Source organism: Phyllostomus discolor, chromosome 1 (genome assembly GCF_004126475.2).
Source record: "Phyllostomus discolor isolate MPI-MPIP mPhyDis1 chromosome 1, mPhyDis1.pri.v3, whole genome shotgun sequence".
Lineage (NCBI taxonomy): Eukaryota > Metazoa > Chordata > Mammalia > Chiroptera > Phyllostomidae > Phyllostomus > Phyllostomus discolor.
Genome location: NC_040903.2, coordinates 217,318,428 through 217,342,988, shown reverse-complemented (window position 1 = coordinate 217,342,988; position 24,561 = coordinate 217,318,428). Strand labels below are relative to the sequence as shown.

The 24,561-nt window shown below is 46.3% G+C and overlaps 1 protein-coding gene and 1 non-coding gene across 7 annotated transcripts in view; one reads left to right on the top strand and one right to left on the bottom strand.

Moving 5' to 3' along the window:
• The window catches only part of MARK3 (microtubule affinity regulating kinase 3), a 91,976-nt gene that overhangs the window by 9,420 nt on the left and 57,995 nt on the right, over nucleotides 1-24,561 (bottom strand). For all 6 annotated transcript variants that reach the window (XM_036014150.1, XM_028505756.2, XM_036014161.1 and 3 more), the window contains 8 exons: nucleotides 19,809-19,865; nucleotides 16,764-17,000; nucleotides 16,483-16,602; nucleotides 15,926-16,025; nucleotides 15,513-15,625; nucleotides 14,854-15,007; nucleotides 11,345-11,562; nucleotides 7,707-7,810 (listed from right to left, as the gene is read on the bottom strand). In XM_036014150.1, the coding sequence (XP_035870043.1) occupies nucleotides 7,707-7,810; nucleotides 11,345-11,562; nucleotides 14,854-15,007; nucleotides 15,513-15,625; nucleotides 15,926-16,025; nucleotides 16,483-16,602; nucleotides 16,764-17,000; nucleotides 19,809-19,865 (1,103 nt within the window). The remainder of the gene's footprint in view (nucleotides 1-7,706; nucleotides 7,811-11,344; nucleotides 11,563-14,853; nucleotides 15,008-15,512; nucleotides 15,626-15,925; nucleotides 16,026-16,482; nucleotides 16,603-16,763; nucleotides 17,001-19,808; nucleotides 19,866-24,561) is intronic.
• Nucleotides 23,529-23,665, top strand: LOC114493719. The gene has a single exon (XR_003684321.1).

Genomic DNA, 24,561 nt, shown 5'->3' with positions numbered 1-24,561 from the left:
GCACATAGATGGCCCGGGACGCAACGAGGAGGAGGTGCGGAACTAAAACCACCCACAGGAAGGGCACTCTGTGGACCTGACCGAAACCTCGGACTATAAAACCCACAGCACGAAACTGAGCGGCAGCGGGTACACTTTGGTGCCACAAGGAATGTGCACGTTTCTCACACAGCCGTGAAGTTACCTCTTGCACTGTTTACTGGAGGTAACAGCACCTCGGGGTGCCCAGAGGCTGACAGGGACATCGACGGCTGACGTCCCAGCGGACAGATGGGAGGTGTGGTGCAGACTTAGGCGGGGCTGGCTGCGTAAGCGGACATTTCTGTCAGGCCGGGAGGGGTGTGGGTTCAGGCAGAGGCAGAAACAACAGCACGAGGGACCAGGGACAAAAAGAGCAACCTGTGGGGTAAAGCACACACCTCCTTCCCCAAACCATCTAACTCCTGTCAAAACCCAAACTCTCTTAGACTGGTTTTGGGGATTCTGAAGTAGCGGCTAACTTGTAGCTGCTTTTTCCTCAAACAGTAGTTCTAAAAGTTTATTAGCTTTAAAGGAGACATCGTACACGTTTGGATGCTGATGTCGGAGGGACAGTGACTTCTGAGCTACACGTGAAAGGAAGCCTCTCCCGAAAGACAGGTGTCCGTGCACACGTGCGGGCAGCGTCAGTCCGGGACATGAACACGCTGCGGCCCTGTCCCGCTCCCACAGCACAGTGACAGTGAGATCACGGGCACGGGGACCAGCTGTTATTAAACCTTGTTAGGCTGTTTAAGTAGAGCTGAGGATTTTTCTACTCAGTAGACATTCACTTCCTCAAAAACAAGTCAAAACTCCTAAGGGGTCAAAGGAGCCCCATTTTTCAAGGTGGCATTAATGAGCAAATGAACCGTTTACAGACTGACAGACAAAAGTGGCCTCACGCCTGCAGCTGCACCTGGTACTCACAGCTGCAGGACAAAACCAGGACCTCGACATCCCGGTTTAATTCCAGCTCAGTCATCATGTCCTTGGCAGTGTCTCCGCTTTAAGGATAATCAGGATGCAGCATCCTGGCCACCCTTCTTCAGTACTTGAAACCCAGGGACCACCAGGTTCTTTCCCTCCCGCCCCACCATCCAGAGCAGCCCCGTCCACTGCTCCGCCCTCTCCTGAGGACCCCTGGCCTTCACCTGCACACCTTCCAATCTGCCCGCTGTACAGCCGTGAGCTGCCTAAAATACAAACCGGACCTCATCCCTCATCACCTTTCAAAAAGCACAGTCTTCAGGACGAGGCTCCAACTCCTCACCCTGGCACCCAGGTCACATCCGCAGGTACCCACAGCCTGGCTCCTGCCACGCCTCCAGGCTTTGCCTTCTAAGTCACTTCCTGGGACTCTCCCTGCTCCTCCTGACGCTGTGTAACCCCCCAGTCACGCATCAGGTCGAAGAACGTGCACAGGAGCTCTGGGCCCAGGAGGCTGATGTCTACTTCTACTCCCTTCAGTGCAGGTGATGCACACACCCACTGCTCCCCACCAGTGTTGCAGGACCCCCCCACTCCTGCCTGGCGCCCTGAAAGCGAGACCCACACTCTCTCCCACCAAGGCACCCGTGTGCGAGCAGAAGGCCCCAGCCAGGGCAGGTAGCCCGGAAGCGCTCTCCTACCTGAGAAGGGATGTCAATGCAATGAGCCACTGGAGTTTGGATAGCCCCGGTACGAGGGGAACGGGTCTTTCTAACAAATGCTCAAGAAGACCTGCTATTCCGTGAACTTCTGAGAATTCTGCCCTGAGACTTGGGAGAGTGGCTCCACCACAGTCACAGAAATGCTAAAAACAAAGGCCTCGGGAAAGTCAAAATGGAGTCAGTTTTGGGTTTCTGCCACTTAGCACCCACTCTTTCCTTGTAGTAATACCACCTAAGTCCTGCTTTGCGGGGGAAGGATTCGGGGTCCTAGACATTGCTGGCTCCACTCCAGACACTTCCGGCTTCCCTGGCCAGTGACAGGCATAGAGCCAGACCAACAGGGACGAAGGAGACGCCCCCTGCTCCGGTCTGAGCACAGCTGAGTGTGGGAAGATGGCAAGTCTGATGCCGCTGTGCCAGGCAGGGCCCACGACAGAGGAAGCAGAACAGAATAAGGTGTCGTGCCCTGGCTCTACTCTTAGACTTTCCAGTTTTAGGGACTCACAGATGCCTTGTTTCATTTTAGCTTTTTTTATACAGAGCTCTGTCACTTGCCACCTAACTGATTCAACAGTTTGAAGGAATGCTTGCTTGTTCCCAATGTATACATACAGATATACATTAACATATGTACATATGACTTAATTTTATTTTTAACAAGTTACAGATAAATTCAACTCTTTGGGCTCTACTATCTGTGGAGGACAGGACCAGGGTCAACATATTTCATCCCTCTGTCAGCTGCTGCCACTCGCCTAAACTGAGAGCTGGGATCAATGGACACATTAAAGAAGTGAGGACAAGAAGGGGAGGTAGGGGTTGTTTGGCTTTTTCCCTGGGGAATATAAGTGGTCCGAAGCCTCTGGGGAAGAAACAGGCTTTTGGTCAGGTACCGAGCAAGCCCACGCTCCAGCTACTCCCTGAAGAACGGAGCCACTGGATGCACAGTGTAGGCAACGTCTACACCACACTTGGCAGCAAAAAGGACCCTTCCTAGAGACCTTCCTAAAAAAAGAAATGTAACTGATATTTTCATGATAAATTATTGTTTTTGACATACTAATCTTGAAGGCAATTAAGCTAATTCTTTCTTTTTTAAAAAGATTTTATTTATGTATTTTAGAGAAAGGGGAGGGAGGGAGAAAGAGAGGGAGAGAAACATCCATGTGTGGTTGCCTCTAGTGCACCCCCTACTGGGGACCTGGCCCACAACTCAGGCACATGCCCTGACTGGGAATGGAACCAGCGATCCTTTGGTTCTTAGGCTAGCGCTCAATCCACTGAGCCACACCAGCCAGGGCAACAAATTATTTCTTTAGAAATTTAATCCACATTGCACCACAAAGCAAGGAAAAAAAAAAGGATGTGTTTTCTGACTTCTACAGTAGGCCTAACACTTTGATTCAGACAACAGTACACTCAGTAAACACTTGCTAAATTTTAAGTTTGTACAATTAAACTCACAAGAATTCTATTCACAACAGACAACACCAACATCACAAGGGGCCGCACAGGGTACAGGTCCATTGGGCTGGTTGTTGGGAAAGCTGGATGGCAACTGCCCCATACCTTGGTTACCTACCAGCTGGCTGGGGTGTGTGAGAGGCAACTGATCAATGCTGTTTTCACACACAGTCTTTCCTCTCCCTTTCTCCCTCCCTTCCCTTCTCTAAAAAAATAAATTAAAAAACCTAAAACAAACAACAAAAAAAACCTTCCCTCAAAAAGAGGGTTAAAAATGATGGTTCTATTCTGTAAGCCAGCTCAAAAAACCTACAGAAGCAAGACAATGACCACATCACATTGTTAGTAGTTCTGGGTCTAAGGAAGAACCATTTTTTAAACCTTAATAGAAATAACGTGTTTCTTAAAATTCAAATTGCACGAAGTTCCTATTACTCTTCCTAGGTGCTCTGTATTTTATGTCTGTTTTTTTCTTTTTTAATTTTAAACTCTAACCCACTGAAGGTTACTAGCAGATAAGTATTTCCAATTTGCTTGACATGACATCTATCCCATTCTGATATGAAATGTTTTGGTTGCTGACTCAAAGCACAGGAGTGACTGAGCAAAAGAAGAATTAAAAAAATATAATCCAAAAGATACACGTGGTAACTGTGATCAAGCATTCTCTGCCCAGTCAGGCCCTGGGACATGATGCAGGACAAGTGTGTAAATGGGCAAGATACCACAGCAGCTGGGTAATTATAAAATTTATGTAGGATATCAAATTCCTAAACCTCTGTGAAAAGGGTCTGCTGTGCTTTGTTACAATGAGTGACACCACACCAGTTCTTTGGGGGCCCTCCAACGAAGACACTTACAACAGTGACCTAGGGCCACCCTAGCACACGAAGGCGGGACGAAGTGCCCCTGCTGTGTGTGTGCTCAGCAATGCCACCGAGCTGAGAGACTGTGCAGAGTCAGTGTGCACTAAGAAAACCCCTCCCGGTCACACGTGGGCAGTTCATAGCCAACAGTGAGAGCCAGCGCTTGCTGAGCGCGGTGGTGGTGGCGGTGGCGGCGCTGTGTGGTGGGAGACCCTGGGAGCCCGCAGGGGTCTGACAAGGTGATGATGCAGTGAAGACGCAACTCCACCTCCTCACGCCTGGTTTACCCTGGCTTTAAAAAAATATATTGTGCTATTTTTATTTTTATTTATTTTTAAAATATTTTATTTATGTATTTTTAGAGAGGGAAGGGAGGGAGAAAGAGAGAGAGAAACATCAATGTGCGGTTGCTGGGGGCCGTGGCCTGCAACTCAGGCATGTGCCCTGACTGGGAATCAAACCTGTGACACTTTGGTTCACAGCCCGTGCTCAATCCACTGAGCTATGCCAGCCAGGGCTCGGCTTTTTTTTTTTTTTTTTTTTTAAGATTTTATTTATTTATTTTCAGAGGGAAGGAAAGGGAGAAAGAGAAGAGGCAACACTGACTGGTTGCTTCTCACATACCCCCAACTGGGGACCTGGCCTGCAACCCAGGCATGTGTCTCAGCCAGGAATTGAACCAGCAACCTTTTGATTTGCAGGTTGATCTGATTAACCCACGGAGCTGCAGTAGCCAGGCCTACACTGACTCAGGGCTGGAACACCATTGACAGACCAACAGCTGAAGGTGCAATCATCACACCACGGTTTCAGCAAGAGCTGGCTGACTTCAGCATGCCTAGTTTCAAAACGACAGTCTTAAAAATTTCTCACATGACTTGTGCCAAAGCAACAATGTACTACATACCCTTTCCCCACTAGACACCCATGACTAGCTTTATTTTTTACACAGTAAAGTTGATAAAACAGAAAGGTTGCACTAGTAAGAATCAATAAATAAAATTAATTTTAAAATGAAAATAAACTATATTAAATTATTTTGTGTTCACAAGAGAAATACATTTGGTGAGGCTTTAAAACATCATTCTATGTTCAGAGCAGAAGGCTGAAGACAGCTGAAGAAGAGCTTGTCTCAGACATGGGATAACCTTTGGCTTCAGTTTCCATATAGTTTTCATCAGCAAGCATCATTCCCAGGTTGGAATTCTGTATGCACACTCACCCATAAGAAAAAAGCCCAAAACATTCAAGGCTAAAATTGGAAATCACTGTCCTTTCAGACATTAGCACCGACCCTGGCATCCTGGAGCTCACCAGGACTTCAGCCAAGGAGTAAGATGTGCATGTGGGAGAGGAACAAGTGACAGTCTGCCCAAAAAGTCATTTGTGCACCGAGAAGGCTTGATGCATCTAATTTCTGACTCATGCATCTATTCCAAGGGCGAGAAAGTTGTCACATTTACTTACTGCCTTACCTAAAAGTAAAAAGTATGACCACTAGAGTGTGGCACTCAAACCTCCAATAATTTTCCACATTATTGGAAACCCACTTTCAATTCATTTGTAAGACAGAAAAGGAAAATCCAGATGTTATGAACATTATGGGCCCGTCTTGTGTGGTGTGGTGCTGAGGCTCTGTCTGGTTAAAGACAACACTTCAGAGGCAAGGAGGCCCCATCGGGATGAGGAAGAGTCAGCCCCCGAGAGGACAGGATCTGCAGGCAGGAAAGACAGGCGATGACTCCACTGACACTCGAGGACTGTGAGAACTACTTCCAGAGTGGAGTGCACTGTTGTAGGAAGGGGGGGTTTAGAGGAGCATATGCACAAATACAAAGGGGAGACAGATCCTGGTCCTAATAACCTCTTAGAAAGTCGGACTGAACCTCAGAGAACTGTACGCTCTCAAATTCAAAAGGAATCTGATACACTGTTCAACAATTTAGAAGAATTATAAAAAGAGGAAGGGCAATGAAACATTTTCCTAGTTCCACAGACTAAAATCTCTAACATATTAGAAACTTCTAATTAAGTCTTCTACTGACATCGTCTATTAAATCAATCTGAACTAGAAGAAATAGATTTGAGAATGTAACTGTAATAAAATTTACCAGAACAGACTACTATTAAGAAATAAATATATGAATCAGGACTTACAAGCTATCTAGCCTAGTTGCTATATGAGTTATTAATCGAGTTTAATCATAAGGAAAAAGACAATGTCAGAACAAGCACACATACACACGAATCAGAAAAGAGAATACAGCCCTGACAGGTGCGGCTCAGTGGATGGAGTACTGGCCTGCGAAGTAAAGTGTCACCAGTTCGATTCCCAGTCAGGGCACATGCCTGGGTTGCAGGCCAGGTCCACAGTGGGGGGCACACAAGAGGCAACCCACACGTTGATGTTTCTCTCCCTCTCTTTCTCCCTCCTTCCCCCTCTCTAAAAATAAATAAAAATTAAAAAAATTTAAACATAAGAGAATACTGGAATGTTAATATTTCTAGAAATTCAACGAATAGCAGTATGATCTCATATAGCACGCTTTTACCCTCGTACCAACTCAGAGCTAGGAGCTCTGTGGGAGAGCAAGGTGAAATACTGCAGTCTGGGCTTAAGGACGACGGGGGAAGAAGAGCCTTTGCTCTGATGACCACGGCAATCCACGATCACACATTTTATGTGACGCATGACATCCAGCAGAAAGAAAACTTACAGTGCAATTTCGAAAAGTGTATTTTGGGAAAAAAGAAAGAACCCATTTTGATGCTCGACGTGGGAATGTGACATGACCAAGCAAGGTTCAAGTTAAGGGGTCAAGGACAATGATAGACGACGCAAACTCATTTTCTAGATTTCTACCCCACAGACTTCCCTGCTCACCTCACAGAATTTAGTTTATGTACTGCTGTTCCAACAAGAAAGAAGAAAATCCACACAGCCCGAGAACTGTGTTGTGTAGAGACTACATTTAACTGTTCTACAAACTCATCCTCTTCTCTCCCTGACAAACCAACTCCGTGCCCTGGTCTCTAGACCCACTCCTCCCGCTTTTCTGACTCGACTCTATCCTGCAAGTCCAGGAAAGCCGTACGACGACGCTCTCCTTACTGATGTCCTACTGGGTATTTTAAGTCGCAGTAATCGGCGTGCACTTGCCTCTCCACCAGACTGCAACCATTCAGAAGACTGCACACTCCAGTACTTGATTCTCAGGTGCGTCTCTTTACGGTGGAGTGCATGTTAACACTCGTCCCCCGGCCCCTTGGGCACACTGCTCACATGCAGCTGAGGGCTCACCCACGCTTCTAGTGGTCTGCCTCTTCCAGCAGCGTGGCTTCCTGCTCCAGGTCCTTCTTCTCCCTCTTTCAGCCTTGATCAAGCAATCAATGTGCACAAAACAGTCTTGACTTCACTATTTTATGATTAAACTATAGCTTACCATCTACCGCCTCTGGGGAAGCTGGTTAACCCAACCCCTTAATCATCAGACACAGCCAGCTGGCCAGAGGATAAGCTCTGGACAATGAGAAGAATTTGGAATTCTAGTATTTTACTAAAAATTCATACTCAAAATGAACTTACCATTAAGAGAATACTTACCATTATTATTTCAATTTTGATTATAAAAACTGAGAAGTAAACAACATGCTTCAATTTCCCTTGGGAGAAACAGAGATCCTGCCAACAGGTGAAGTCTCCTACCTGTTTTCTTTGCCATTCTGAATGACTGAATGCCTGTCAGCTGTAGTTCTTTCACTGCAGACATAGGTATTTCGCCGTGTCATTCCACCAGATGCTGTGTTACTCTATTAAAAAAAAAAACCCAGCATTTTAGTCTTATACTATTTAGTAAGTGTAGTACAATGAGAAAAAATAACTTGCCTATGTAAACACGAGTGCTCAATCCTTAAGTAGGCCTGCACTAACACAACCACAGCACTGGCCAGAGAGGCAGAGGCAGCAGTGCCCTCTCCTCCTGGCAGAGGACAGGAAGGAGGGCCGAGTGGCTGGGAAAGGCTGGCTACAGTGATCCACACAGTAGTAACTCAAGGGTTACCTAAAGCAGGGACATGGAGAGACCCACTATTTAAAAACTGATACTTCTGAAATACAAAACTAAAAAGCATTATGAATGTACAAATAAAATAAGATATACACAGATGTCGAGTCAAAACAATGAAACTATCAGGAAAAACGCAGGGGCTAATGAATCTGCATGGCCCTGGACTTGACAGGAAAGTCACAGACATGGCTCACAAAAAGCAGGAGTAACAACAACAACAACAACAAACTGGTAAGGTCGTCTTTACCAAAATGAGAAACCTGTGCATCAGAGCACACCACCAACAACAATCAGGAGATGACAAAGAGAGGGCAGCGGCCCGGAAGGCTGAGAGAAGGAGGGGCACTCAAGGCCAGGTGTGAACGGGGAGCTGAGAGCACAGGAGAAGGCAGTCACTGAGGCCAGCCCGCAGACAGGCAGGGCCAGAGGGAACAACTCGGACTTGACCCAGTGCACGCTCTCCTCTGAGGTCATCACAGAGGAGCTGCACGTGGTACCCTGCCCTATGCTGGACAGACACAAGAGGGCCATGGAGTCCACGCCGATGTCTCTTCGTCCATGCCTGCAACTGGGAACCTTACGCTGCAGTGGCTCTGAGACAAAAGCCTAGCTATACATGGAGCGGCAGATGAGTGTCAAATGTACTCGGAGAGTAAAAGAAACTGAAGCTGTTGTACATCTCTGACAGTGTGATTCTGGGGCTGGTCCTTCACTCTGAAGAGGGCTGGGCCCTTACCTGCCAAATGTGACATCAGGACACTAGAGCCTTTCCTAAGGAAGACTCTCCAGCATCTTGGAAGCAGGGAAATAGAGAGAAGAAGCACTGTCATTGCCCTCAACACATTACCAATGGCCAGTGGAGGCAGAAAGCCACCAGGGTCTCTGTGATGGACAGCCGGGATCAGTGTGCAGACACTCGCACTGCCGTTCTCCATCAGCAAGTGCCCAGTAAGATGTGGAGCACACACACTGTCCAGCCAGTCAGACCTGTGCTGTCCGCGTGGGTCACGTGGTCTGGACTGGAACTGTTGCCCAGCCTCAAGGTGATGAGAACAGGTGACTCCCAGGGCACAGGGTTCCATGTATGAGTGAGCTTCCACAGTTATTGCCCTTGCTTCCTAGTGAACTGTTTTAATTTTTTAGAGAAAACAGTGTAATTGTGGTATAATTCACATTTAAAGTGTATAATTCACTGGTTTTCATTAGATACACAGCTGCGACACCATCACCATAATCACTATGAGAATATTTTCATGACCCCAAGAAGAAATCCTATAACCTTTATAGTTCAAGCACCCTAATACTCCGTTCCTTCAAACCCTGGGCAGCCACTAATGTATATTTTGTCCCTATAGATTTGCCTACTCCAGACATTTCATATATTATAAATGGAATCATATAATAAATATGGGATCTTTTGTGAAAGAAAAAAAAGGAATGTGAAAAGAACCTGCAGCACAGGAGAAAATCTTTCACATCATGTATGTGGTAAAGGCTGAATATCCGGACTATATAAAGAACTCTTAAAACTCAACCACAAAGTGACAAACAACCCAATTTAGAAATGGGCAAAGGACTTGAATAGATATTTCTCCAAAGAAGGCATCTAAGTGGCCAAGAAGCAGATGGAAAGGTGCTGGCCAACACTGGTCACTAAGGAAATGAGAGTCAAAAGCACAGTGAGGCACCACTCTGCACCAGTAGGGTGGCCCTAAGAAAAATGGAAGATGACCGCTGGCAAGGATGTGGGGCAACGGGGACTCTCACCGTGACAGGAAAGCACAATGGCGTGGCCACTGTGGGAGCCTGTTGGGCAGTGCCTCAAAAGAGGTAGATACAGAAGAATTACCTTGATGAGCCTGCAATTTCGTTCCTAGGTATAACCCCAAGAGAAATGAAAACTAAGTCCACGTAGAAATTTGCACCAGAGAGACTGGTGGTTGCCCGACGCTGTGAGTACACCAGATGCCACTGAACAGCATGCTTCACGACAGTTAAGTATATGTCACATAAATTTCACATCCACTTTTTAAGAGCTAATACTTTCAAACCTAAAAAGCAAGGAATGAAAGTTGTAACGAAGGAATTCTACCAGATAAGAACAATTTTTACAAAGATAAAAGCAACCACCTTTAACATGGCACAAGCAGGCCACATATAGAACTCTAAAATCTATGGGAGAAATGACAGTAACGTTACCTTTTCCCTTTATGGATAATCATATACAGGTGACTGATAACGCGTGGCTGTATTTTCAAAAGGGCAGTGTGCAGATGAGCAAGGGACAGGGACAGAGCTATGAAGGCACAGAACAAGGTTTCTACCCTCCTCTGGTAACTGTCACCAAAAGTTGGAAGCTAAATTTAAATGGCAGGGTTAAAGAATGACATTCCAATTTTATGGCATTAGGAAGCCCCTCCAAAAAAGTCTTTTCATACAGGGTTTGCTGGGACAAAGCCCAAGGTCAGAGGCTGAACAGACAAAACCCTCCGGCCCTGCTATGTGCCCGCACCCTAGAGGGCACAGACAAGACTACCTAAGGGAGCAGCAGAGCCCACCTGGCCCTCACTGCAGGGTTTGTCTGGGGCGCAGGAGGGCTGCGCCCCTGTTCAGGTTGTAGGAGAGAGTGTGATCACAAAACATCCTTAAGACTGCTCATGCTCTGCGACGTCTTTCTAAAAATCACGTTAGGAGTGCCAAAGTGCATTACTACATTCGGCCAAATAGGCCACATTTCAGCGATTGGAAAAGTGTCTGAAGCTGAATATATTCTATTCATTTTAACAAATACAACTTACAAACCAGGAGATTCTGTTAAGGGTAGGGATTAAGAGGTAGATTCAGGTCGGCAGTATAATTTTAGGCAGTCACCTTTCTCCATTTTCTTCACCTTGAAATTTAATTAATGCATGAAAAAGGACCCAGCACAGTCCCTGGCACACAGAAAAGATGCAGTCCAGGCTCTTCACTGTGAGCCCTCTGAACGTGCGACACAAACCCCCAACCCAGGCCCACGGGCAGTCAGAGTCCTAGCACCCTGAGTGTGTGGCTACCTGTCCACGCTGCCATCAACTGGTTTGCTCGCCTCTGTTAGGTTGTGCGGTCTTTCCACAGCCTTTCTCACGGCCTCTGACACAGCCTAAAGCTCAGCAAGTGTCCGGGGGATAACCAGACACCGCCGTGGACAGACAAGGGGCTCATCAAGTGGGCAGGCGAGCACATGGTAGCCTCTTGCCCCACAACCCCCCAGGTGGCTCTAGAGGTCAGCAGGACTTACACTGGGGACAGTGGAGCCAGTCTTGCGCTCAGGAATGTCTGCCTTGTTGGGATTGCTCGCATTCCCAAGCATGGGGCTGGCGGGAGCGATCCCCTTCCCTCCAGCCGCACTGCTGCCCGACCTCCGGGAGGGAGCGCCGTCTTCTTTGAGGTCGCTGTCGGCCGTGCTGGTCTGACTCCTTTTTGGATACGCCACGACTGCAGGGATGGCTGGTCCAGCTAAAATAGAGAGACCACTCTTTAAAAGTCAGAATATAATTTCACACTTTATTCTGTGAAAATAAACATTTTATAAGATGACCCAAGACTGTTATTTAAAAAAAAAAAAAAAAAAAAGGACAGTAGAGTCCTCTACGATGTTTCCTATTCATGCACAGTGTTCACCCTGGGTAATGAAGTCAATTTTCAAATTTCACTCACTAGACCCCAGCTTTCCACGTAAATGTGTAACCACGACTATCAATAGGGCCTACAGTTACCCTTCAGAGACCTAGCCGCACTAACGTGACACACACGCAGCACCGAGAGCAAACGGCCTCGCCCGGCACAAGCTGAGTACAGGGGGCATGATGCTAACGCTTATCTTCCCCCACACCACCACCAGGGACGTCCAATAACACTGAATTTTTAGTGTTACTACTGATTTGCTTTGAAACTTTTGTTACCATATTTCTATTTAGAAAACACAGAATCTTTTACGATTTAAGATTGTACATGGAAACGGACACTGATAAAATCCCCTGACCTCATTAAGACCGCCCACTTTCCCTGCATCACATCTGTGTACTTAGTTCTACACACTTTAATCACATGTGCAGAGCCACGTGACCACTGCCAGTCAAGACAGGAGACTGCCACCTCAAGGGTCTTTCAGACTGTTTCTCCAGCAACCTGTTGTCCACCCCACTCCTCCCCTAAACCCTGCACCACTAACCTGGTCTCCATTTCTAATTCAGTCATTTCAAGAACTTATGTGAATGGAATCAACTGTATGTAACCCTTTGAGGTTTTTTTCACCACTCTGCACAACATCCTTGAGACTCAGGTATGTTGTTGTGCCAACAGTTTGGTCCCTTTAACTGTGGAGCGGTGTTCCACAGCATGGATGTATCACACCGAAATCTGATTTTTATGAAGTCAAATTTGTCAAGTGTTTTCTTTCATGGTTTTAGCGTTTGCAGCCATAGTTAGAAAGGCCCTTTCTGGTCCAAGGTAAAAAGTAAATTATCTCACATTTTCTTTTACTATACCTGTGGTTTTGTATTTCTATATTTACATCTTCCTTCCTGTTGGAATCTACCCTTGTATAAGATGTGAGAAATGAATGCACATTTATTTTTCTCGGTAACTACTAAACTGCCCAGTATCCCAGTACCATTTACTGATGAATAAATCAGTGATTCTTTATCTTTTTTTTAACAAAGAACCCCTCGAAAATCTGATGAGTATCACCCTTCCTAGAAAGATATTTGCACCTGCACAGGGGCTTCACACATGGGTCCCAAGTTAAGAGCCACAGACACAAATGAAGTTGTGGTTGTGCAGAGGTGGCCTCCAGAGGCAGGAAACAGGGGCAGGTGAGAGGAGGTGGGAGGCCGGCGACAGGCCCGTCGGCCTGCACTGGGTCTCAGTGGGCACGTTTACCAGACTGGCCTCTGGGAGCTAAAGGAACAGTGTTCCTTTAGCACTTCAAGAACAGTGCCAGCAACATAATTAAATCTTTCCTTGGCTGAACACTACCGTCTTCCCCATTAAAATAAAAAAGAATGTGGAATTGTGTCAATGACTTCCTATATATGTACATGGATTTCTAGAAATATTCTTTTATGAACTTCTTTTGAATATTACAGGATCCAAGAAGGAAGAAGACTGATGATTGTGAAAAGACTCCTCCAAGAGGAAACACACACGTTAGTGGACAGTCACAGGAGCAGGGACCAGAAGTCTGGGGTTCTATCCTAGGTGTTCCCACATCGAAGTAACCTTAAGGGACTTGGTAAGCTCTCTTGGCCTATTTCACTGGTCGTAAAATGGCAATTTGGTGAGCATATGATACTATGTCTAAAGACCTTTTTAATTCTAAGATTTTCTGAGCTGGGGAAAAGAGGTATTACCAATCCAGATGGAATCCATACACTTAAAGAAGAATGAATTTATCAAGACACTTGGTATATGAGAGAACTCCATTAACAGCTTTCTCCCAGGATCTAGGAACAGTTCCATTTACTTATTTATCCTTGCCTGAGGAAACATTTATTCATTTTAGAGCAAGAAGAAGGGAGGGAGAGACAAATATCAACTGGCTGCCTCACATGCGTGGGGCATATGTCCCACAGGAGACTGAACCCACAACCTAGAAACATGTCCTGACTGGGAGCTGAGCCTTTGGTATACAGGACAACGTGCAAACCAACCAAGCCACACCAGCCAGGGCAGGAATAAGTCCCTTTTCATTGGATGGTTTGGAGCAATATGTAGGTATTTTGATAATTGCCCTGCAGTTCAGAGGCCTTGAAAACCCCTCCTATTAGCAACTAATATGAACACAAAAGAGACAGAGACCCAGATGAACACTTGGTCTATGACTGCCACAAGCACGGTCCCAGGTCTCAGCTCTCCCCCGAACAGTGCACACACAGGCAGTTTACTGACGAGTCTGTGCAATGTGCTGCTTCAGCCCAAACCATGCAGACAGATGGCACCAGCAGGAGGACAACTGGGAACTGAGCAAAGAGTCATCACTCTGGGTACAAAGCCAAAGCTGTCCACACCTGGAATGCTCTGTGCAGTTATGAGTGCCAGCTCTCAAGGTGAAAAAAAGGAGGTGGACAATGTCTAGAGAAGGGAAGTGAAATGAACAAGAGAAAAATAGATGTTCTGCGTGAGGATGTATTTTCAAAAGTTAGGACCAGCCCAACATAGATTTGGTCCCCGAACCCTGCAATACTGGACTTAAATTAGACACACAAACAGCTGGAGTGGGGCTGAGAATGACCCAGGTCAGAACCTGAAATCAATTAAGGAAAAACCAGGGTGCTCTACATTGTTCAGTGCTGCACCATCCAATATGGTAGCCACTGCCCAGACATTAAATTAAACTGACAAATGAAATTAAATTAACTAAACAATACTGAAAATCGTTTCCTCAGCTCAAGTGCTCATTATCTACTTGTGGCTAGTGGCTGCTGTCCTGGACAGCAAAGACACGGTACACTTTCAGCACAGCAGCAAGTCCTACCAGACCTCAGAGACGGGCAAGAGAATGAGCTGAGAACAAGAGGCTGAAGAGGGGGTCACAGAGCGGCGAGTGGGTCAGTGCTCACCCAGACAGGCCTCACCTCTCAAAAGCCATGGAACACACCGAGTTGCTGAGGCCCTGAGATAACCACACCAGCAGCCAGAGGACACGGAGTCTAGCCCAGCCCAGCCCTGGGAGGCCCCGTGCCGTGCGAGGAGGCCTCTGGTGTAAGGGAGACGCCCAGAGAGCACTCAGCAACAGTCTGGACTTACCATGGTCACTGTACCGCCGCTGCTTCTGGCTTGAAGAGATACTTCGCTGCACCTTGTGGTGAGGTGACTGGCCAGTGCTGTTGTTGAGGTCACTGCTCGGCCTCACCTTCGCAAGGGAGAGATTGCTGCTGGAGCTGGAATCGCTAGCGTCCAGCTGAGAGCAAATGAGAAAGACAGAGCGAACCACACGCTGAACCAAAGGGTTTATTAGGAAACGGAGTTTCTCAGAACACACCAACCTCTCACCAACAGTTCCCTTCCAAAGAAGCCACAGCACCACGTACAAAGATGGCAACCCCTGCGGGCCCAGGCAGCAGTGCTGCTGCGACTGCTGGGGGGCGAGGGACACCAGGGAGGACAAGTGGGACGGTCTTCTCAGCTTCTTGAATCTACGTAAATGCTCTAGCCACTGTATCTGATACTTGACCTCATTTCTAAACTATGCATAGCTATAGGTTAACTTAGGAAAATCAAGTCTGTGACACTATCACCACTAAGGTGATTATCTTAACATACAGGTAATAAGATTTATTTGTGGGTACACCAAAAAATGATATACCAAGTGTTATGTTTAAAAAAATAAAACATAAGACAACAGTTTACATAAACTGGTAATTTACATAAAGGATATTTTAGTTTTTTTCTCTGATTACCCTTACCTCTGAAGATTTTCTCCCCAACAACAAATAGGTAGCTGTGATTTCATCATATTTCATTTTACTAAGAGATTCTTGAATTTCTTCTTGGGAATATCCCATTCCCACCATAATATCTAAAAGAAGGGCATAATATAAGGTTACATGTTTTGTTGGTTGGGTAAGAAATCACAGTATTGTAGAATTTTTAAAATTCCTCTATTTGACCCAAAGATCACACATCTTCTAACACAAGCAGGCAGCTGGCTTATCTGTGAGTTGCTGAGTGCTGCACCACAGGATACTACACATGAGCTCCTAAACATGACAAACAGCTAAGCGGGTTCGTGCAACTTATGCTCAACTCCCCACGATTTCCGCTGCAGGCGTCCGAGTCAAAACAGAAATGCTCCTGTGCGTGCACACAGAGTAGTTACCTATTCTTTTCTGGTCTGAGATGTCTAGTTCTGGTTCAACAAATGGTTTAAGTTCATCCTCCTCATGCCCTGCGTTGATCCACCGGTCCTTCATGATTTGCTGAAAGGTGAACTGTTCATTAGTAGCAGGAAACAGTCTGACAATCATGGTATTTAGGAAAATTTACTTTCAACATTTTACTGATTACAGCTCAAAGGGTAATTTAAAAAAAAAATATTTTTAATCCCTGGCTGGCATAGCTCAGTGGATTGAGCTCGGGCTGCGAACCAAAGTGTCGCCAGTTCGATTCCCAGTCAGGGCACATGCCTGGGTTGCAGGCCATGGCCCCCAGCAACCGCACATGGATGTTTTTCTCTCTCTTTCTCCCTCCCTTTCCTCTCTAAAAATAAATAAATAAAATCTTTAAAATAAATAAATAATAAAATGTTTTTAATGTCTCAACTCCCACTGTAAAAGCCCTGGGATAGTTTTCAATATGCTATATAAACCATGCCAAGTTCTAAAAATACTTTACAGAGCCTCCAAAATTGTTAGTTGTTTTCGCTCATGCGGTTACCTCCAGAGTGCCTCGCTTTACTGGGTTGAGCACCAGGAAGCGTTTGAGAAGGTTCTCGCAGTCTGTGGACATGTAGAAAGGGATTCTGTACTTCCCTCTCAGCACTCTCTCTCTCAGCTCCTTTGGAGAGGTGGGGAGAAAAGAGAACTAGTGAGTCAACTTCGAGATTCAAAAACAACCCCCATGGCCCCTTCAGGACGTAACATGAAACTATTAACACTCATCGTCTTGTAAAATTCCGTCAGCTTTCTGAAGGACCTGGATGCGACCGCTTCTCATACCTTCAGGTTCTGCCCGTCGAAGGGCAGCGACCCGCTGACCAGCGTGTACAGAATGACGCCGAGGCTCCACACGTCCACCTCCGGCCCGTCGTACTTCTTGCCCTGGAAGAGTTCCGGGGCTGCATACGGAGGGCTGCCACAGAACGTGTCCAGTTTGTTGCCCACAGTAAATTCATTGCTAAAACCAAAGTCAGCTATTTTAATGTTCATATCAGCATCTAACAACAGATTTTCAGCCTAGAGGGAAAACATCAAGAAAAATGAAATTTAACCAAAATAGAGAAAACTGTGACAGATTTAGATATCTCATAAAAGTCTTTTGCAATGATATCAGTTAATACATCTTAATAAGGAAACATTCTTTCCAGGAAAAAATGAGGATAAATCAGAATTTCAATTTTTTTAACATTAACAACTGATAAGATATGAGGCTCAGATGAATTCTAGTGCTAATTTAATGAGCAAATGCTCCATGATAAAGAAAAAAAACTTTAAAATAGCTTTTCCAATTAGGATACTAAGAGGCTTTTAAAAAACGAGTATTTGCTTTAAACAGATAGCCACCTTCCATAAAACACCACATAGCTGTGTAAGGGCGATTATAGGGGAGGGGAGATTTCTAAACCTCACTCAAGATACAGATCAGTGAGTTCAATGATTTCAACAAACATCACTTGTGGCAATTACATGCCAGGTGTTACGTCAGCGCCTGGATCTAAAATGATAAACAAGGGTCTCTGTCCTCAAGAAGCTCATGGTTTTGAAGGGGAGAAGCAGAAAAATAAGTGGCTACACTCTGGACATAAGTGCTGTGACAGAGGTGGTGTGGGGAACTGTGGGCCAGCTCTGGAAGGGCAGGGTTCCCAGAGGGGGTGAAGTTGAAGCCGCTGCCTGGAGGTTTAGTTGACAGCAGTGGGTATGTTGATGAGAGATTAATACCTATTTCAAGCAGAACAAACAGTCTGAAAACCCAGAAGGTAAGAGAGAACGTTTTGCTCAAGAAACTGCCTAGCTGGCTTGGCTTGGTTGAGTGTCATCCCACAAATGGCATGGTCACCAGCTCAATGCTCAGTCAGGGCACATGCCTGTGTTTCAGGCCCGGACACTGATTGGAGGTGCATGAGAGAGGCACTAATCAATGTTTCTCACCCTTTCTCCCTCCCTTCCCATCTAATAATAAATAAATAAAATCTCTTATTTTTTATTTTTAGAGAGAGGGGAAGGGAGGGAGGAAGAGAGGGAGAGAAGCATCAATGTGTGGTTGCCTCTTTCGCACCCCCTGCTGGGGACCTGGCCCACAACCCAGGCATGTGCCCTGACTGGGAATCAAAGCTGGTGACCCCTCTGGTTCACAGGTCAGCGCTCAATCCACTGAGCCACACATGCTGTCAATAAATTTTTTAAAATGTTTTAAAAATAAATAAAAATGTTTTTTTTATAGAAAAAGAAAGAAACAGATAGGGCCCTGGCCTGGTAGCTCTGTTGGTTAGAGCACTGTCCCGATAAACTATGCATGTGGGTTGGCTCCCTGGTCAGGGCACATACAAGAATCAACCAATGAGAGCATAATAAGTGGAACAACAAATAAAATCTCTCTCCCTGCCCCCCCCCCCAAAATCAAGTGAACAAAAACAAGGACAGTACATGGGAGACAGATACAAGAGAGAGAAATGGCTGGGGACAGGGCCATGGCTGACTCACGAAGGGCCAGCACAGCAAAGTGACTAACAGGAAGTTTGAGTGTCCAACCTCAGGGCAATGGGAAGCCACTGCAAAGTGTGTGCAAGCAGGAAGACAACAATCTTATTGGTATTTGTGTGGTAAAAAGACTGTTCAGGTTGCAATGTGGGAAACACATGGGAGGGAGAGGCAACACGGGAAGCCAGGAAGACCAGGTGACACGCTAGCATGGTCATCAAGTCCAAGGCGCTGGTGGTCAGAACCAGGACAACGGGCATGGGCACAGAAAAGAGCACAGTCAGGACACCTTCAGGGGACTGTAGCAAAAGCACTGGGGACTGAGTGGACGGGAGAGCAAAGGAGACAAGAGGCCCCGGGATGAGAAATGAATGTTCAGTTTAGACAGGAAGAGCTTCATGCTGTGAACCTGCAGAGCCCGGGGTACCCGAGGATGCTTCGGTGAAAGTGTCCTTCTGTCAGCTGGACATCGGGTGAGCACTCTGGCTCAGCAATGGACTCGGGTGACGAACACGGGGGCAGCCACTGCAGTTACCAGAGTGGATGCTGAGTGCCGCGAGGGTGGGTGCAGAGAAGAACCAGAGAGTCGGTGACAATCATGTGGGGGCCAGTTAGGGGGGCACAGAGGCAGTGTTCTGGAAAACATGGCCCTGAGAGGGAGGAGAGGACAGGGCGGGTCTGGAAGGGCGCTGGTGAAGGACGGTGCAGGCTCACGCAGCTTCGGTGAAGGCTGCTGGTGAGGGTGCAGCTGAGAGCAGGAAAGCGTGCCAGGAGGCAACACACGGGGCATGGCAGTGCCTGGGGGGAGACAGGACTCAGAACACAGAAGCACCCCCGTCCTGTGACAAGAGGACAGTTCTGAGAGGTGAAGGGCGCGTCAGGTGCAGCTGTATGAGGACCTGCCAAGAAACTGAGGCAATTTCTGCTGGGTGTTTTCGTTTTCTCTGTGACACAGGAAACCTTACCCTAGGCCAAGAGCAAGGGCAGAGCGAAGGACTGTGAAGGACGTCTCAAACAGCCACTGCTGTTGACAGGAGAGAAACAGAAAAGGGGGCCAGGTGGCACGGAGGAGGCTGTCTGTCCAGGTGGGGGGTGCACGCTTGGAGGCCCCCATCTGTCTGCTGGTGTGGTGATTTTTCTTCAGAAACCAACTACTAGCCACCTTAACTGTGATGTAAAGTACTTCTAATAAACCTTTTCATTTCTAATGCTCTTCACTGTAAGTGGACTGAAAGTCAATCACTCCAGGACTGAATTCATCACACGTAAGAGCAGTCTACCCATGCCTCCTGTGTCCCGGCTGCATGGACAGCTGCGCGTAGCGCCCTGGGAAGGCGCCAAGCTCACCTTGAGGTCTCTGTGAACGATCCGCTTCTGGTGGCAGTACTGGACTGCAGACACTATCTGGACAAGAGAGACGCCACATTAACAGTCGTCACTGGTGCACACCGTAACTGAGGCGAAGATGCGTCACTCACGTTCGCACGTGCTAACTACGCAGTGAGCACTTGAATGCCTGTGCGGACCTCCCAACGTCGTTTTCTCGGGCTCTGAACTTTTTAATTTGAAGAGGTTCAGGAGTGGGGGCAGGAAGAGGTAGGTGCAGATGTCCTTCTTGCTCTTTCTAGTTTAACTGGAATGGCCACCTCTTCTGGGGCCCTATCCCTTAACACGGCAGTATTTTTGAGGATCTGGGTGACCCCAGCTTTCCCCTGCTCCACGAGCAGATGGCTCTTGGGCAAACTCACCAGGCCCCTGTCATCAACTACAAACCAAACTGGCAGTTCTGGACTGGCCATAGCCAGGTGTTCACCCAGGTTGGCTCTCCTGTTAATTACTATCCTTCCCAGGAGTTTGCTCCCTACAACACTCTCTTCCTTTCAGCTGATGTGGGTTCAAGGACAGCTAAAGTCACTCCCCTTCTCAGAGGATCAGTTTCTTCTTTCTTAAAAGCAGAAGAATAAATTATGTGCATGAACTACAAACCATGAGAACGGTCACTGCTCTCTCAGTGAGGACCCTCCCACTCCTGGCAGATGGTATGCTTGCAGTTGGCTTCTCATCAGTCCTACGGTTAACACTGTGCAACAACTGTTTTGAGGAAATTTCGCATTTACTAGTAATTCCTTCAAAAGTCTCCTTTTCTAATTATAAAAGTTTATATGCTCATTATAGAAATTTTAGGGAATACAGAAAAGTTTATATAAATACATTCCGGTATTACCACCAAGCAGAGAAAACATTTCTTATTTTGGTGTATTTGCTTCTAGTCTTTTAATTTTCTAAAAAAAAATTTTTAAATTACTTTTTAGAGAAAGGAGGAAAGGAGGGAGAAAGAAAGGGAGAGAAACATCAATGTGTGGTTGGTTGCCTTTTGCACGCCCCCAACTGGGGACTTGTCCTAACAACCCAGGCTTATGCCCTGACTGGGGATCGAACCGGCAACCTTTTTGTCCATAGGCCAGCACTCAATCCACCGAGACACATCAGCCAGGGCTCTAGTTGTTGTTTTTTTTTTTAGTATCATACACGTGTGATACTAAACATGTACACACACACACACACACACACACACACAAAGCTGGGGTTATAATGAAAATACCACTTGTTTCTTCAATCGTTATCAAACTTTAACTGGAGGCCACACACACTCACCTACGCTAGACACAGAGACTCAGAGGGCTGTTCTATCAGGTGTGGTTTTGGTTTGGAATAAGCAGCAAGGAGAAGCTGAGCTGAGTCAAGGTGGGGTGGCACTAAGCCAGGGCCTCCCTCAGCAGACCTCAGCTCAGGATAAAGTGACTGTTGCGGAGACCGGACTGCCTCCAGCTGACGCGGCCCACAGCCCCAGTGCCAGCGCGTGCGGTTCGGAGCAGCTGGTGCTCTGGACATGCTGTTTCTGTTCCATCAGCAGGAAGACTGGAAACTGAAATAGCTTTGTTTTCCCAAACAAAGTTACAGGCTTACTGCCTAGAACACAGGTAACTTTTATCCCACCTCCACCTGATCCAATTTTCTCTTAGACTTCCCTCTCATACTGACATTTCTCTAGTAGGTTGTTTTCACATTCTGCTTCTGAATCAGATTTAACAATTTCCTACACTTTCTCAAGGAGATTAAAGAATTTTCTTTATTTTACCTCCAAAGAGCTCAGAACCAAAATAATGCCACAATAACATGAAAATATTCAATTAATTATTGCCCCTTTTTTGCATTCTGCTTTCAAGCTGAAGCAGTTACTTTCAGAGAAGGCTGAGAACCCAGGTGTTTCCCAGGTCAGAATGGAAATGCAAGCCCAATTCACTTCCGGTCACACGAGACAGGACAGAAGCAGCAGGGCCTCCAGCCCACCAAGACAGGGGAAGAGACAAGGCAGAACCAGGAATCTAGCGTCTCTCTTTCAAAGAACAAGAGCTCAGCCAAAACAGTGTGAGCAGTAACTAGAATGAGAGTGGTGAGAAAGCGGGAAAAGGAAAACCCATCTGCCAATGACTGCGGAAGAAGGGCTGATTTTTGACAGCAAACAGATCATGCACAGTGGACTTTGTGTGTGGCGTACCTTCTGCTTTGTCATAAGCAGAAAAGCTTTTTATCCATCAAAGGAAGAATGATTTCTGAACATTTGGGAAGTATGGCAATGAGAAACAGAGAAACGCAGGAACAGCACCATCATGCCCGACCCTCCCAGGTGTGACCAAGCAGTCTCACAGAACTACTGCGGCAAGGACACAGCGTCACAGGCACTGTTACAGGACAGGCTCTGTTAAGTGCAGTATACCAAGTCATTAGCCGTCACAGCACAGACACCACCATTCCCGAACGTACGGAGCAAGAGCAGAGCGAACTTTATGGACACTTCTGACAATCCAATGTGGACTCACTGTGAGCCCTGACAACACTGAGGTAGTGGGGTGTAACGGGAACACCCTCGGAGGGGCTGGACGTCTAAAACCACAAATCTGGCCACTTGGATAAGAACCCTGTCTGGACAATGGCATGAGTAGGACCTCTGTCCCTGGTGGCCTCGACCACCCACTACTCGAGCTCAGCCACACCTCGGGTCAGGCTCGCAGCCTTGCTGGACTTGCACCCCACTGGACGCGTGCTGCCACCGCAGCCCCCGGCTTGAGGCCGACACCTGGCTCTTCACCTGCGGACACTGCCAGTGACCAGAACAGGACACCATACGCTCGCTATGCTCGCTTCTATCACGTGAGCTCTCCCTCTCTGTGTGTGACCCGCGTGTGACTCTGCTGGCTTGCTGGGGAGGTCTCTCCCCATAAACTGGCACAGTCACAATGTGTGTGAGTGACCTGTTCCGGGGATGCTCCCTTGCTCACCACACTGGGCCAATTAATGTTCCCCAAGTATAGGCCTCAGAACTCCTCAAGGAAATTAAAAATCAAAATCTGGAGAATTTTCCCAAGATTTAGGTTAGTAAATGTCTAAGTCCTTCTGACAAGCCAGATCCCACTAGGGGGTGGGCAGAGATGGCAGAAAAGAGAATTAGAGGTTTCAGTGCTAAAGGCCCCATAGGAGGCATCCAGGTTCAGAGCTGCTGCCGCCGCCAGCCTCTTCCTCAGTCAGTAAATCACAGTCCACTAATGTCCGAAAGTCGGACACACTCATCTGAGTGGGAAGGAAATTAAGTTTTATGAGTAAAAAAATCTTGACTTTAGGCGGTCGATTTATAAAAATTAAGAGTACAGCTATGGAAAGGGCCAAACAGACTTGTCTTGTAATACAGAGAAATTGGAGTTTCCGTCCATAGGCCACAGGATAAAGTAATAGAACTGAGAAGAACTTCGTAATTTACCAGTCATAACTTCCTCTTTTATAACTAGAACTGAGGATCAGAGAAGTGAAACAAGCGCCAAAACTTAGCTTCAACTTTCATGCTTAATAGGTTTTAATTCCAAGTACCATTAGAATTTTTTAAACTTTTAAAATTAAATTTAAGGAACAGCAAAAGTTAAGAAACTTACAAGTAAGCCTTCAACTATAAACTCTAGACCAAGCAAATCGAGAGGCAAATGTTAAGAGAAATCTTGAAAATCAGCTAAAACTTTGTCCTGGCCTATGCTTTCTCCGCTCCCCTGCGCTCAGTTGTAACAGGGGCCTGGCAGGACACACAGCAATCTCCCTCTGCATTTAGGAGGCTGCCCTGAGTACAGGGCCAGCTCTTAAAGGCACAAGAAGACAATAAGAAAGAAAAAATAAAGAAAATCTAAAACCACCTGTCCAGTTACTGTCTATATCTCTATCTCGACAACCTTATTATAAGTGAATAAAACAAAAATTTTAAAGTTCTGAGAGAAATGAAACTATACTGCCATTTAATATAAAAAACTTGTAATTATGGGAGTACAGAGTCCATCTCACAGTAATCAAGTGCGTGCTCCTTCCCTTCCTTTAAATCAAGGGTGAGCAAACCCTGGCCTGCAGGCCCATGCTGGTCCGCCCCTTGTTTTGGTGGAGAAAGCTTTGTTGGGGGCAATCATGTGAGAGCATTGGTGACATACTGTCTACAGCTGTGTCTATGCCACAACTTCAGAGCTGAATTGCTGTCACAGAGACTGTATGGCCCACAAAGCCTAAAATATTTACTACGTGGCCCTTTATAGAAAGAGCGTGCTGATTCTTAGTCTAAAAATAGCACAACACAACAACTGAAACTTTGAGTTTCAGAGTCATAGGATCTGGCACTGAATCAATGGCAGGTCTGCTACTTGCCAGACAACAAATTTCGGGTACATTATTTAATCTGCTTGTGCCTTAGTTTCCTTATTTTTAGCAAATGGGCATAATACTCCTTAACTCACAAGGCTGCTGCAAGAATTACATGAATGTAGGTAAAGCACCCATTCCAGGGTCTGCAGGTAATGATCAATCAATAAATTGTAATTATTATTAATAAAGACAGGAGAGTTAAATCACCTTTATGCTGAAAACCTGTGTCTCTTTAAAGGCCAGCATAAAGACAAAACAAGGAGGTTAAGCAGTTATTTAACAGAGTAAGTTCCGTTTGGTTTTGGCTTCTGCAAGACAAAGCTAATCATGAATTTTGGGATTCTAACACTCTCATTGCTAAAAACTTGAA